Raw genomic sequence first — 14756 nt, 5'->3', positions numbered from 1 at the left:
ACTCCTTTTTCTGCAGCCTGCATGGAACAGACAGGGACAAGGCCAGCTCCTTGGGCCACGCGGAGCCCAGCGCCTGCCCTCTCTCACTCGTGCCCTCCCAGCCTCTCCCATCACCGCCATCGGGACCACCGGGGCCACCGGGCAGGGAAGGAGGAAACAGAGACGCCCTGTTAGCGGGTTCCCAGCAGCACGACTGGAGAAGTTAGGAGCTTCTTCCCTCTTCCCGCCAGGACGACCAGCCTGACCCAGCTTTCAGCGCTGCAGTTTTGGGGGGCCCTCCTACCCCCCTCCCCACTCAGGGGGGGTTTGGGGGGGGGGGGGAGGTGACCCTACCTCCTAGGCCACCCCGGCCCAGAGCGCCTGTGGAAAGGGCTGACGGGGAAGAGGACCTCCAGCCACGCTCCTCGGTGAGTGCCACTCACTACAGCCAACGGCAGGCGGAGGCGCCGCACGCTCAGTGCCCTTTCTCAGCAGTGGCAACTGGGTCATGAAATAGAGGCAGCTCCAGGCAGGGGGCGTGCCCCAGGGGGGGCCCACGGTGCACCTGAAACCTCAGATTGACAAACATTCTAAAATAATTTTCATTTTCTCAGAAGGAAACCATTTGTACAGTTGTCAACGCCCTAAAAATGGTGGAGAATCCTACAGAACCACCAGTAACAGCTCAGCCCCCACACAAATCGCTCCCCGAGACAACAGGGGGGTGAGGGCATGAGTTGGGGGGGTTATGATGGGATAAGGGCACATATGTAATACCATAATCAATAAAGAAATTTTTTAAAAAACTGACAGATAACCTAGGAAGGAGTCTGAGGCCACGCCCAAGGGCACCTGAGCACTCGACCAGCCGGTCATGAGAAGCTCAGCTTCAGAGCCCGGCGCCCACGTACCACATCACAGAGAAGCAGGACCCACATGCAAACACGCGCACCCACCCCCACTCCCCTTCACAGCTAGGCCAGCCCTCCAGGCAAGTCCAGGCTGTAGCTCTAAATACAAAACAATAAATACCTGAAGTCCTTTCTTAAAGGTGGCAATATTTTCTAAATAGCATTCTCAGACTTCATGCAAACAGCAAAACAAAATGAATAATTATTATTATAGATTATATGACAGTAACCTGGCCAGCGTGGCTCAGTGGTTGAGCATCGACCTAGAAACCAGGATCAGGGCACATGCCCAGGTTGAGGGCTCAATCCCCCGTGTAGGACGTGCAGGGGCAGCTTATCGATGATTCTCCCTCATCACTGATGTTTCTATCTTTTTCTCCCATTCCCTTTTTCTCTGAAATCAATAAAAACATATTTTTTTAAAATATGGTCTGATTATGTGTCTGCTAGAGACACATCTCAGATGGAAAGACACAAAGATTTTAAAGTAAAAGGCGAGGAAAAGGCTCACGATGCAAAGAGAAACCGTAAGAGAACTCAAGTGGCCAGACGGCTACCAGACAAAATGGACCTGCAAACAAGAAACCCTGCTGGAGACAAGCAGGGCATTTCACAATAAAAAAACAACTGCGAATACACACAACACTAACAACAGAGCCTCAAATGCATGAAGCAAACACTGACAACAGTGAAAAGAAAATTCATCAATAAGAGTGGGATATTCAACACCCTACTGTCAGAGACTAACAGAGAAACTATAAAGGAAATAAGGACGAATAAGGAGAACTCAACACCAGAGACCAAGACCCCTGCCACGGAGCAGCCCACCGCACCACGGCCAAGCCCACCACGTCCTGCTCAGCACTCGGCCAACACGCTCCAGGACAGAACAGGGTCTGAGCCATTAAAAAACTAACCAATTTAAACAAATGGAAGCTAAAGCAGCCCTAACCAATCACAGCGATGTTTCTGTCTCGGTCTCTCCTCCTCCCTTCCACTCTCTCTAAATATCAATAGAAAAATATCCTCAGCTAAGGGTTAACAACAACAAAAAATACACAAATAACAAAGCAGGACCATAATGAAATTACATTAGAAGTCAACACGACAGGGAAATCTAGGAAATACCAAAATATTTTGAAATTAAACAACACACTTCTAAATAACCCATGGGTAAAAGGGATCACAAGGGAAAATAGAAATATTTTGAACTGAAAAAAATATATAAAAACACAACATTTCGAAATGTATAGGAGGCCACTGGATTGAGTGCGCCAGGGCCGCCGCAGCAGAGCGCTCTAAATTGGCGAATTACAACCACAGGAATTCACCGTCTCCCGGTTCTGGATGCCAGAAGTCCAAAACCAAGGTGTCGGGGACCACGCTCTCTGATGGCGCTGGGGGGCGTCTTCCTTGCCCCTCCAGGGGCCTCCTAGGTGTTCCTGGCTGGTAAGTACATCCCTCCAGGCACATGGCGTGGTCTTCGTGCACCTTCACATCATCTTCCCTCTGCTCTGAACGTCTGTGCTCACAGGCCTTCTCCTCTCTGATGTGGAGACAGGTCCTATTAAATCAGGGCCCACCTACTCAAGTGCAACCTCCGAAAGCAACTGCAATGGCCCTATTTCCAAATAGGGTCACATTCTGAGGTAGGAGGGGTGAGGACTTCAACATATCATTGTGGGGGACACAATTCCATAACACAGCTAAAGAAGCACTTTGTGGAAAATATATCACTTTAAACTCCCTAAATAGCAAGATCACTTTAAACTCCCTTAAACCAAGATCCTAAGCTTCCACCTTAAGAAACCAGAAAAAGGCCCTAGCCAGTTTGGCTCAGTGGATAGAGTGTCGGCCGGCAGACTGAAGGGTCCCAGGTTCGATTCCGGTCAAGGGCATGTACCTTGGTTGCGGGCACATCCCCAGTTAGGGGGTGTGCAGGAGGCAGCTGATCGATGTTTCTCTCTCATCGATGTTTCTAACTATCCCTCTCCCTTCCTCTCTGTAAAAAATCAATAAAATATATTAAATTTAAAAAAAAAGAAACCAGAAAAGGGGCAACTAAACTCAAAGCAAGCAAAAGAAATAGAAAAGAAAAAAAGATTAGAGTGGAAATAAATGAAATAGAGAAGAAAAAAGCAATAGAGTAGCAACAAAATCAAGTTACTTCTCTGAGGCTTCAACATAATCACAAACCTTTGGCTAAACTGACCAAGAAAGAGAGAAAAGACTGAAAGTCAGGATGCGAGATGAGCAGTGCTACCCCTCCCTAAACAGTAAGGGTTACAAAGGAGCACTACAAGCAGCCGTATGCCCAAAGTGCATGCCCTCGGCGAAGCAATTCCACCATAAAGCGAGGCAAACCTTTCTGCTGGGGGAGGGTCCTACCTTCAGTTGTAAAAGAAGCACAACACCTGTGGACGCAATAGAGCGAGCGAATGGAACGAGGCGCCTGCAGAGAAAGAGCTCTGATGACCAGCAACACAGAGAACCGAACTGAAGGAAGGACTTGAATCCCTAAAAGAAAATGTCCGAATGGCTAACAAGCTCATAGGAAGATGCGACTTCACTGATCATCACACACAAGGAAACCGCCACGAGGCAGCACTTCACACTCAGGAAGGCTGCGGCAGCCAGAGCCAGCGTGAGGGCTGCAAGGGTGCGGGGAGCTGGGCGCACGGCCTGCTGGTGGCGATGCCGATGGTGCGGTCACCTGGGGAACAGTTCTGCGCGGGGCTGTCCTGACCTGGCAATCCCACTGCCAGGGGCACACCCAGAGAATGAACGCAGAGGTCCACACCAAGCTTTGCTGACGTCACAGCAGCCGCATGCACAGGAGACAAGCAGTGCAGCAACCCAATGCCCATCTGCGGACAGATGGACACATGGGCCATGTCCACAGCTTCGGGAAGGACACAGCTGTCCGCCGCCAGAGTGGGTCCCTGGAGAGCGAGGCCCAGGCAGCTTCCTGCAGCCTCAGGTCCTCAGCAGAGTGAGGGAGAAGGACCGGGGCAGGAGGAGGTAGCTGCCACTCACACCCTGTCTTGAAAGCAATGATCTGAAACAGAAACCGAAACAAGAAGTAGGAAGGGCAAGCCCACCCAGGTCTAGCCAGTGTCTCAACAACAAGGTAACAGCATTGCTTCGCAGGACGATCACAGTTCATGGCAGGGAGAGCCACAGCTGAGGCGGAAATCAGACAAAAGCAGCAGCAGGGGCTACCAGCTGCCTGGTGAGCGGTGCAGGCAGCCAGGACTCGGCGAGGGGCGCCGCCCACTCCAGACGGGCCGGGCAGAGTCCACTCAGGAGCTTCCAGGTCTGCAGCTGAGACTGTGCAAGCAGCAAGCTGGAGTGGAACTGCCTCTGACTCTTAAAGAAGTTCCACTTGGTGGCTGTGCACACTGTGGTCCACACCTCAGACTGCCTGCCTGGCAAGACACAGCCCCTCCTCTTCCTCTTCTGTGAAAGGAAGAATTGGGACAGTCACCCGACCTGGCTGGTAGGGCTGCCGTAAGCACTAAAGGGCAAAAGCCATCTCAGTCCCTTGTACAGCACCCGACTCTAACACACACGGACTCTAAACCCCATTTGCCAATGGAACACACCTACAGCCGTTATCATGACGACCACACTCCCTGGTCCCAGCCACGCGAATAAACAGATCCCTGCAGGGCCAATGACCAGGCCACCGTGTCAGACTCGAGTGTGGAAGGTAACTGAACCCGTCCCCCTGACGGCACTGGACACGGGACGGGGCAGTACACAGCGTGGCTGCTCTCAGCTGCCGCGCATCTACCCACAAAAACCACTGCTAAAATATCCAACACCCACCCCAATTTTTATTTTTTTATTCTTATTTTTGAGGTAGAGGTACGTGGCCCTAAAGAGAGCTTCTGAAGTTTTCTTTGAATATCGGGAGCAGCCTGGGTTCGAAATTGGTGTCCTGCCTGGCCAGTGTGGCTCAGTGATTGAGCGTTGACCTATGAACCAGGAGGTCACGGTTCAATTCCTGGTCAGGGCAAATGCTCAGGTTGCAGGCTCGATCCCCAATGTGAGGGGTGCAGGAGGCAGCCGATCAATGATTCTCTCTCATCGTTGATGTTTCTATCTTTCCCTCTCCCTTCCTCTCTGAAATCAATTAAAAAAAAATATTTAAAAAAAAAAAAAAAGAGCCCTGACCGGTTTAGCTCAGTGGATAGAGTGTCAGCCTGCGGACTGAAAGGTTCCAGGTTCGATTCCGGTCAAGGGCATGTACCTTGGTTGCGGGCACATCCCCAGTAGGAGGTGTGCAGGAGGCAGCTGATTGATGTTTCGCTCTCATCGATGTTTCTAGCTCTCTATCCCTCTCCCTTCCTCTCTGTAAAAAAATCAATAAAGTATATTTAAAAAAAAGAAATTGGTGCCATAAGACTAGTTAGCCTGCCCCTGAGCCAGGATCTAGGTTAGTATGTTTAATCTCCCCAGGAAGGCAGTGGGAGCTCCTGAGGGTCCTGCCTTATCATTGCGACCTTGGTGTAATGAATGGGCTGAGATGGGCTCTGGTCATTCCCTCTGGAAGGCCTATTAGAAATGGTCCCGGGTCCAGGCTCCCTGGGGCAGTTACAGGCCCACAAGGGATCAGTGGCCAGTATAGCAGTCATTCCTACAGGGCATTGGGGTCTGTCATATGCATGCCATTCACACATTGCCGAAGGACCCAGAAGCCTGACCGGTATGGCTCAGTGGTTGAGTGTCGACCTATGAACCAGGAGATCATGGTTTGCATCCCAGTCAAGGGCACATGTCCAGGTTGCAGGCTCGATCCCCAGTAGGGAACGTGCAGGAGGCAGCCGATCTATGATTCTCTCATCATTGATGTTTCTCTCTCTCTCTCCCTCTCTCTTCCTCTCTAAAATCAATAAAAATATAAAACAAAATAAATAAAAAAAGGACCCAGAAGAGCAAAACAAAGCTGGTGGACTCTTGCTTCCCAACTTCAAAACTTACGGCAAAGCTATGGCAATCAAGACAGTGTGGTCCTGGCATATGGACAGACATACAAATCAATCTACTAGAACTCAGAGTCCAGAAATGAGCCCTAACATTGATAGTCAACTGATTTACAACCAAATGTCACGACAATTCAATGTGGAAGGAACAGTCTTTTCAACCAGTGGTGCTAAGACAACTGGATTCTCACATGCAGAATAAAACAACCCTACCTCACTCCATATATAAAAATTTTACCAAAATGGATCCTAGACAAAAATATATAAGCTAAAACTACAAAACTCTTAGAAGAAAAACACAACGCATGACTTTAGATTTGACCTTAGATATGACACTAAAAGCACAAGCAAAAAAAGTAGACAAATTGGACTTCATCAAAATTAAAAACATTTGCACTTCAAAGAACACTGTCTACAAAGTAAAGAGACAAACTACAGAATGGAGAAAATATTTGGTGATCATAGACTGTAAGGGATTTGTATCTACACCCTCCAAAATGTAAAAAACTTTTACAATTCAACAACAAATAGACAATCTAGTTGAAACGGACAAGGATTTCTGTAGACATTTCTGTAAAGAAGATAGACCACTGGCCAATGAGCAAATAAAAAATGCTCAACATCACCCAGCTGGCGTGGCTCAGTGGTTGAGCATTGACCTATGAACCAGGAGGTCAGGGATTGATTCCTGGTCAGGGTACATGCGTGGGTTGCAGGCTCGATCCCCAGTGTGGGGCATGCAGGAGGCAGCTGATCCATGATTCTCTCTTTATCATTGATGTTTCTATCTCTCTCTCCCTCTCCCTTCCTCTCTGAAACCAATAAAAATATTTTAAAACAAAAAAGCAAAAAAGCAAGTGCATATTAAAAACAAAAATGCTCATCATTAGTCAGTAGGGAACTCCCAATCAAACCTGCAGAGATACCACTTCACACCCACGGGCACAGCGACTATCAAAAAGGTAGGTAATGACAAGTGCTGGCGATGTGTGGGAAACGGCAGGGTGTAAGACGCTACATCTGCTGTGGGAACAGCGTGGCAGGTCTACACAAAAAAAAGTTACTCTAGTCCCTGGCCAGGTCGCTCAGTCACAGCCTCGTCCTGATATGCCAGGGTTGCAGGTTCAATCCCTGGTCAGGGCACATACAAGAATCAACCAATGATGCATCAATATGAGGAACAACGAATCAATGTTGCTCTTTTGTGCATGTACGCGCTCCCCAACCCCCGCCCCCCCCCCTCCGTCAATAAGTAAATAAATACATAGGCACATCCCAAAAGTGACTGAACAAAATAACCAAAAAGCATGCTGGCACTTAACGTCATTAGTCATCGAGAAAGGCAAAATTAAACACACAGCACACCTAGATGGCAGGGCTAAAAAGAAAAGGACAAATGACCCCAGATGTCAGCAAGGATGTGGAGCCACGGACACGCCTTCCACTTGTGATGTGGCACGAACCACTCGATACACACGCACACCCTGTGATCAGCGCCCACCCGGGGTACACCCGACAGCAACGGTGCCTGTCTTCCAAAGGGCACACAGCAGGTTCACGTCACCTCTGCCCGAGCACCCTGACTGCAAACAGCTCCAATGCCCACGACAGAGCACAGTGGAGGAGGAAGAGGCGCTATGCCAGGGAGTGCACAGCAGGAGAAGGAATGCACTCCCAGGGGCCACACACAGGCGAACCTCACCCATGTGACACTGACGGGAAGGCAGACCCTGGGCACACGGCATGGCAGCCTTTTACCAAGTTCACCACCAGGCAGAGCCGCCCGCGGCATCAGAAGCCAAGACGGCAGTGACCCTGGGGAAGTACAGGACACACCAGAAGGGCCCAGGGGACTGCGTGGTCCTGGTAATGTCCCTGCTGGACTGGAGACATGGAGGAAAATGTACACCTAACATGTGCATTTTTCTAGAGTATTTGTGTCATACAGTAAAAATATTTCCCCCCAAATGCAACCTCCATACTTTGGTTCAAGGCCTTGCTGTTCCTGAATCCTGTAGAGGGGCATGACAGGACCTGCCCTGCTTCCATGAGGAGCAGAGGGCACCCTAAGCGGGCGTGGCGCCCCACCCTTCCCTGCCACGTGATGGCGGCGTTGGTCCCCCCAGCGCTCCAGGAGCTCAGGACACGCCCTCAGCTTAAACACTAGCCTTGGGATGCATCGGGGAGGAGACGACCTAAACTCCAGGACAGAAATGATCTTTACCAGCGTAGCGAGCCATTTCCCGCTACACAGGCCCGCCAGCCCTCCGGGAGGCTCCGGGTGTCAGGTGCTTGCAGTACCCAGAATCCGTATCTCCTTTCCCACAGGAATACTTTACTAGAGGCCCGGTGCACGAAATTCTGCACGGGTAGGGTGCCGGCGATCAGGGCTGATCTGTGGGGCAACTGGAGGAGCAATGGGGGGAGGGAGGCGTACTGCCCACTCGCCAGCCCCGCCCCCACGCCACCTCCATCTGTGGGGGGACCCACGGGGTGATGGGGGGGAGGGGCGCTGGTACCCGCCTTGGCTGGCCTGGGGCCTGCAGGCTAGGGGTAGCTCCTGTGTTGAGCATCTGACCCCTGGTGGTCAGTGCACATCATAGCGACTGGTCATTCCACCTGGTCATTCTGCCGTTTGGTCGATTTGCATATTAGGCTTTTATTATATAGGTTGGTAACAAAGCAGTTTTCCCTTGTAGAAGTATTCCAGCTAATAAATGGAGAAAGACTGCCATTTTGCAACCCCTGATGAGTTACTGGCTCTGAGCAATAATATAAATGATTAACATCACAAAGCAATCTTATTATGCCTGATTAAAAAACTCAACACTGTACCAGTTACTACGTATTCTTGCTAAAACAATTTTTTAAAGACAAACTTACATCTGATGGAGCCTCTAGCCCAAGGCTGTCCAACCAAAACATAATGTAAGCCACAATCTGAGCCATGTATGTAATTTTAAATTTCCTAGTAACCACACTTTAGAAACACAAATTACTTTTAATAATATTTCATCTAACCCAATATATCCAAAATGGCAGGCAAACAGTATTTTACAGTATTAACGTGACACTTTGCGTTCCCTTTTTCCCATGAAGTCTTCAAAACCTGCTGTGTATGTGGCCCTTACACATCTCAACTCACACCAACCACACACAGTTCAGCTGCTCCGCAGCCACAGGAGGCTGGTAGCTACCTCCCCGGGAAGCAGCAGCTCCACGTCTCCAGCCTCAAGGACGGGAATTGCAGAGGAGAGGAGCATATTAAACACACTGGGAGAATGCAATCAGCAAAACTAAGGGTATCGGAAAGTTTGGGACAAATGAACCATTATCTTCAAAACTTAATTGCAAGAAAAAGATAAATACATGGAATTCAATACATCGAGTTTTTTATGAGATATCTATCCAGGGCAATGAATAGACCACACTTTGTTCCTAATTTGAAATGAAATAAAAGTCAGAACAAAGGCTGGATACTTACTGACTGGCATATGAGTATTAGCTGAACTAGTCACAGATGCAGTGTGTCTGAGAACTGCTTCAGGGTAACTGAGGGAGGGAACCAGCCATGAGCAGGGGACTGTGGGTGCAAGGGGACAGGTGCACGGCCCTCACTCTCCCCACATCTGCTTCGGAGCAGATCTGAAAATTCCATAACACGTCGTCTAAAATACCTAAACGCACTGCTTGCAGGGGCTCCATAATCTCAACCCTGCTGGCCTGCCGAGAGAAGTGAGTGGCTGGGGGACTAAGGAGGGAGATGGTTCACGCTATAACACTCTTTTATACTCTGAGGTTTTTTTGTTTTGTGTTTTTTGTGTATTTTTTAAATATATTTTATTGATTTTTTTACAGAGAGGAAGGGAGAGGGATAGACAGTTAGAAACATCGATCAGCTGCCTCCTGCACATCCCCCACTGGAGATGTGCCCGAAACCAAGGTACATGCCCTTGATCGGAATCGAACCTGGGACCCTTCAGTCCACAGGCCGTCGCTCTATCCATTGAGCCAAATCGGGTAGGGCTATACTCTGAGTTTTTAATAGTGTAGCTCAGAAATTACCTTATCTACTACTGAAAAATCAAACTCAAACACACAAACCCCGACTCCACCCACTGGCCTCTCTGCAACCCCACCTGCCCCGGCCCAGCCCACTCACTGGCCCCTGCTCTGTGCTGGTCTTCCTTCAAGCCTCTCCACACAGCACCAGCATCTTTGACAAAGATCGTTCCACACCTAAAACCCTTCAATCACTGTTTAGCCACTTGTTGCCATGGCGACGTGGCCCTATATGACCTGTCCTTGCCTCTCCAGCGTCACCTCATGCCACTCGCCCTTTCTGACCCAGTAACTGAACCGAAGGGTACAGGCTCACCCAATTCATAATCAAGGAAATTGGAACGTCCCCGCAACCAACACCACGGGCTAGTGAGTGTGGAGGCGGAACGGTGCGAGGAGAGCGCAGACGGCACCCTCGCTGACCACAGCCGACTTTCAGCACCAGCACGCACCCCGTGAGGGTCAGGAGAGACACGACATGGCTGGCACTCTCGGGTTTCTAGGTTTCAGTTTTCTACATTTGCTAAAATCCGGAACCTTTTATTTAAAATGTACAGACTAAAAAAATTAAAATAAAAAGTTAAAATGAACATACTATCCCTCACCACCCCAACTCCTGCCTCACGCCTTCAAGACCTGGACTAACACGTCCTCACGGCTCATGTCCAGCGCAGACGTCAAGGCCAGCTCAGGCCTTCCTTGTTTACTCTTCACAGATGCCACCTCACTTCCTGCTCGGTAACATTTGCTCTATCACGCGATGACGTTTTGTAAAATCGGGGACCCATCTCAAAAGCATGTGTACCCTCTTACACAATCCCTCGAGCAGCCCTTCATAAACAGAAGTGCTCTGTAAGCGCTCACAGACCCTTAGAAAGAGCCTTTCAAATAGACTCTGAAAAGAACCTACAAACCTATTAAAAGACAGATGCAGAGCCCTAGCTGGTTTGATAGAGCATCGGCCTGCAGACTGAAGAGTTCCGGGTTCGATTCCAGTCAAGGGCATATGCCCGGGTTGTGGGCTCGATCCCTGGTGGGGGGCATGCAGGAGGCAGCCGGTCAATGATTTTTCTCTCATCATTGATGTTTCTATCTCTCTCTCCCTTCCTATCTGAAATCAATAAAAAAAAAAAATCAATAAAAATATATTAAAAAAAAAAGATGCAGAAAGCAGTCCAAAAACTTTTTCAAAAAAAATACCCCTGACAGTGATGTTATTGGGAAAGTGACTTCCCACCCGGGAAGACACCGTCTCTAAGGAAATGCCACCTTCCAAGTTAAAAGAACCACGTCAACGTTTTGTTTTCAAAATCCAAAACCTCTGAAGAGATTTACTTGAACAAATGGAAAAGCCAGGAATTAAATAAAAGCGAGCAGTGAATGGAGGGCGTCTCATTCCGGAACCGACGCGTTCTGCATCACACCTGCCGAGACCAGGCTCCGGGAGCCACGCCCTGTCACTGCTGCCCCCTGACCAAAATAAAGGCCAAGCTCACAGTGACAGATGGACAATGACACTCGACAAAGAACATCAAGTTCCTGCCGGGAAGAGCCAAAAATACGGTTCTTGTGAGCTACATTACGTTCAAAGACAAACTCAATAAATTGTGGTCAGATACACACAACCGTTTTGTGACATGACAAGCAGCAGAAGCAGGAAACCAGGGCTCCGCCCCCACACTGGCACTGACCACAGGGGGGGTCTCCAACAACCAAGCTGCCCACGACGTCCCTGTGGGCAGGCACAGGGCTGAGATGCTTCCACTGCCCTGGCTGACCCGCAAGACTCCAGAGCACAGAGCACAGTGAGACCCGACAGGCAGCCCAGCCTAGCCCAGCCCTGCCCAGCCCTGCCCTGCCCTGCCCTGCCCTGCCCAGCCCAGCCCAGCCCTGCCCTGAGCAGCCCTGCCCTGCCCACAGGTGCTGTGCTCCCAGCGTGGCTGAGCTTCGCCTCGCGGGCTCACAGTAACTGCTTCTGACTCCTGGACGGCGGAGCAGACTTCCACCCCCTTCTCTTACCAAAAGTCAACCAGAGAGAGAAGAGGAGAGAGAAGCACAGTCCACTAGGAGCCATGAGAAACCCCACACTAACATCAACAGGAAGACCCAGGGCAGGGACCCCACACGAGGCTCAGAAGTGGGGGCGATGCCTGCAGCTGAAAGGGGGTGTGGATGTGAAAACCCACGTGAGGGACGCTGGACTCTCAGGCAGGTCCCTGGGCCCCCGCACTCAGTCAAGCACTCCTCTTCTGCAGCCCCGGGACACCAGAGGTCAGCTCTGTAAACCCCACCGGGAATGGACCGCACGGGACAGTGGGCACAAAGCAAGTCAGGGGTCAACTCCTCCACTGGAACAGGAGCATCAGGTCAGGCTCCCCACTGAGCCACGGGCAGGCCGCCTCCTGCTGCCTTTCACCTTCCAGAACACCCACTCACACCAACAAGGCAAGACAAAGGCGAAGGACCCTTCTCCAAGGAAGCCAAGCCAGCAGACAGGAACATCTGGGGGGAGCCAAAAACACATGAGTCCTCACCCTCCAACAGTAAACAAGACCCCCAACAGCCTCCCCTCTGTATCCCTTTACTCTTAAACAGGGTCACCAGACACTGGACGGTCTCCAGCACGAAAGCAAGAGTCCAAAAGATACGACATCAAAGAGCGTGCAGGGAAACAGAAACTGCAAGAAACAAACACTTTTAGTGACTTTTCATTGCTTTTAGAGAGAGGGGATGGGAGAAGGAGGGAAACCCTGATGCAGAGTGGAACATCGATCAACTGCCTCCTGCACGCCCCCTAGAGGAGGGATCAAGCCCACAACCTGGGCAAGTGCCCTGACCAGGAATCAAAGCAGCAACCTTGTGGTGCACAGGACTACATCCAACCAACTGAGACACACGGGTCAGGGCTTTTAAATAATTTCTATTTTACCTGTAATTGAAGAAATTTAACTAAAATTGAAATAAAGAATAATATACACATAAAACAAGAACAGGAGGTATTTTAACAAGAACAGAGAACAGTAAAGAACATGAAAGCAGAAGTTAAAAATTCAGTGAAAGAATTGGAAAGTAATCAAAGATGCTCCTAAAAAAAAATAGAACAAAAAGATCAATGCATGACAAGGAGAAGACATTTTAAAAATTAGAGTACTAAAAGCCTACCACTCAAGTAAAGGAATTAGAAAAGGAGAACAGAGAGGAAATAGTAGATTATAACCCACCTCAAATACATTCTACAGGAACTTCCTATAAATGAAAGGGCATCAATCTCCAGATTTCTGGGCCGTTCAATACACCACAGGGCACATGGAAAGGCTACCCGAGGCGAATCCCGGGGCCTGGGACAATCCAGGACGCAGTGACTGGAAGTTCAGCGAGGAGGGGAAGAACGCTCGACAAGGATTAAGGATCAAACTGTACTTCGAGACAGAAACAACGAAAACTAGAAGATACTGGAGCCACTTCAAACTTAACACTACTTCCCACCTGGAACGCCATGCTCAGCCCACTGTCCTGTGAACGTGGGGTAGGACACACTCACTCTCACACAGTCAAGTCCCAACAAACACTGCGAAGGGCCTGGGGCCTGTGCTCCAGCACGAGGAGCAGGTCGCGGCGGGGAGCCTGGCGGTAAACGTGAGAACCCCCAGAGGACAGCACCCTGACGGGGGCAGCGTGGCCCAGGAGCACCGGGGAACACTGGTGAGCTGAGTGGTAAAAACATAAAATGAGAAATGTTTTACAGAATGAAAGGTGTGAGAACATTATTCTGAGGTTCAAAGGAAATTGGACAAATGAAAAAATAAGGCAATTGACTCCAAGGCAGAAGAAACGGATGTACAAAAAAAAAATGGTAGCCCAGCTGGCCTGGCTCAGCGGTTGAGCATCAACCTGTGACCCAGGAGGTCATGGGTTCGATTCCCAGACAGGGCAATCAGTTACAGGCTCAATCCCCATTGTAGGGGCATGCAAGAGGCAGCCGATCAATGATTCTCTTTCATCATTGATGTTTCTCTCTCTCTCCCTCTCCCTTCCTCTCTGAAATCAATAAAAAAAATATACATTTTTTTAAAAAACTGTAGTTTAGCCTCCCGTTCAGCATGGCACAATGACCTGAACAGACGGATGAAGATTCTGGATGGGGATTTAACCAAAACTGTGAGTCACTGAGGGAAGACAGTAGGAGAACTGAAATCACCTCTACCATGAGTGGCAGCCAAAAGATAACCCCTAAAGTTGGTGATGAAAAAGTAGAAAAAGATCGACACAGGACAACATAGCAGGTGACTTACACGTGGAGCACACGCTGGACTGCCAAGTGGCCGCTGCCTTTCCAAAGGCTGGGCGGAGGGCGGCCTCTTGTAAACATCTCTTAGCACCACCTGAGTTTTTAAACGACCTGCATGTGCGAATATTACTTTAAGGAACAAAAAATAAGGTTCAAGAATCAAGATACACGGCAGCCCGGCTGCCAGGAAGTTATAGGACTGGCCAGGGCGGCCTCCTGCTAAAAGGTGCGGTTCGCTGGGTCAGAAGCCTTAAGGCGAGTGCGCCCCCCTGGGCTCTGGGGCTGGGAGATCCGGGCAAGGGAAACCGCAGGAGCCCCGCTTACTAATCCACAAAGTGGAGGAGGGGACAGCCCAGGAACTCAGTTCTTTTTAGGGTCAGGAAGTCTCGGCGGGAAACCAGGACAGAGTGAACACTTTGAGGGAGCTGCCTGCACCCATCGCCTCTGCCACAGGCTCGGAGCCCTGGGCCTCGCTGGGCCTGCTTCCTGGGGCGCCGACGGCAGACAGCACCCACCAGGCTTCCACGA

The 14756-nt window shown here is 49.9% G+C and overlaps 1 protein-coding gene across 1 annotated transcript in view; it reads right to left on the bottom strand.

Annotated features, from left to right (window-relative positions):
- Positions 1 to 3505: 3505 nt before the first annotated feature.
- ARRDC1 (arrestin domain containing 1) overlaps positions 3506 to 14756 on the bottom strand; it is an 18497-nt gene continuing 7246 nt past the window's right edge. The window contains exons 7-9 of the mRNA XM_014529695.1: positions 8180 to 8273; positions 4113 to 4349; positions 3506 to 3757 (exon numbers count right to left, since the gene is read on the bottom strand). Coding sequence (XP_014385181.1) covers positions 3506 to 3757; positions 4113 to 4349; positions 8180 to 8273 — 583 coding nt within the window. The remainder of the gene's footprint in view (positions 3758 to 4112; positions 4350 to 8179; positions 8274 to 14756) is intronic.

The sequence above is a fragment of the Myotis brandtii genome, unplaced genomic scaffold, assembly GCF_000412655.1.
Source record: "Myotis brandtii unplaced genomic scaffold, ASM41265v1 scaffold691, whole genome shotgun sequence".
Lineage (NCBI taxonomy): Eukaryota > Metazoa > Chordata > Mammalia > Chiroptera > Vespertilionidae > Myotis > Myotis brandtii.
This window is presented reverse-complemented; position numbering and strand designations above follow the sequence as displayed.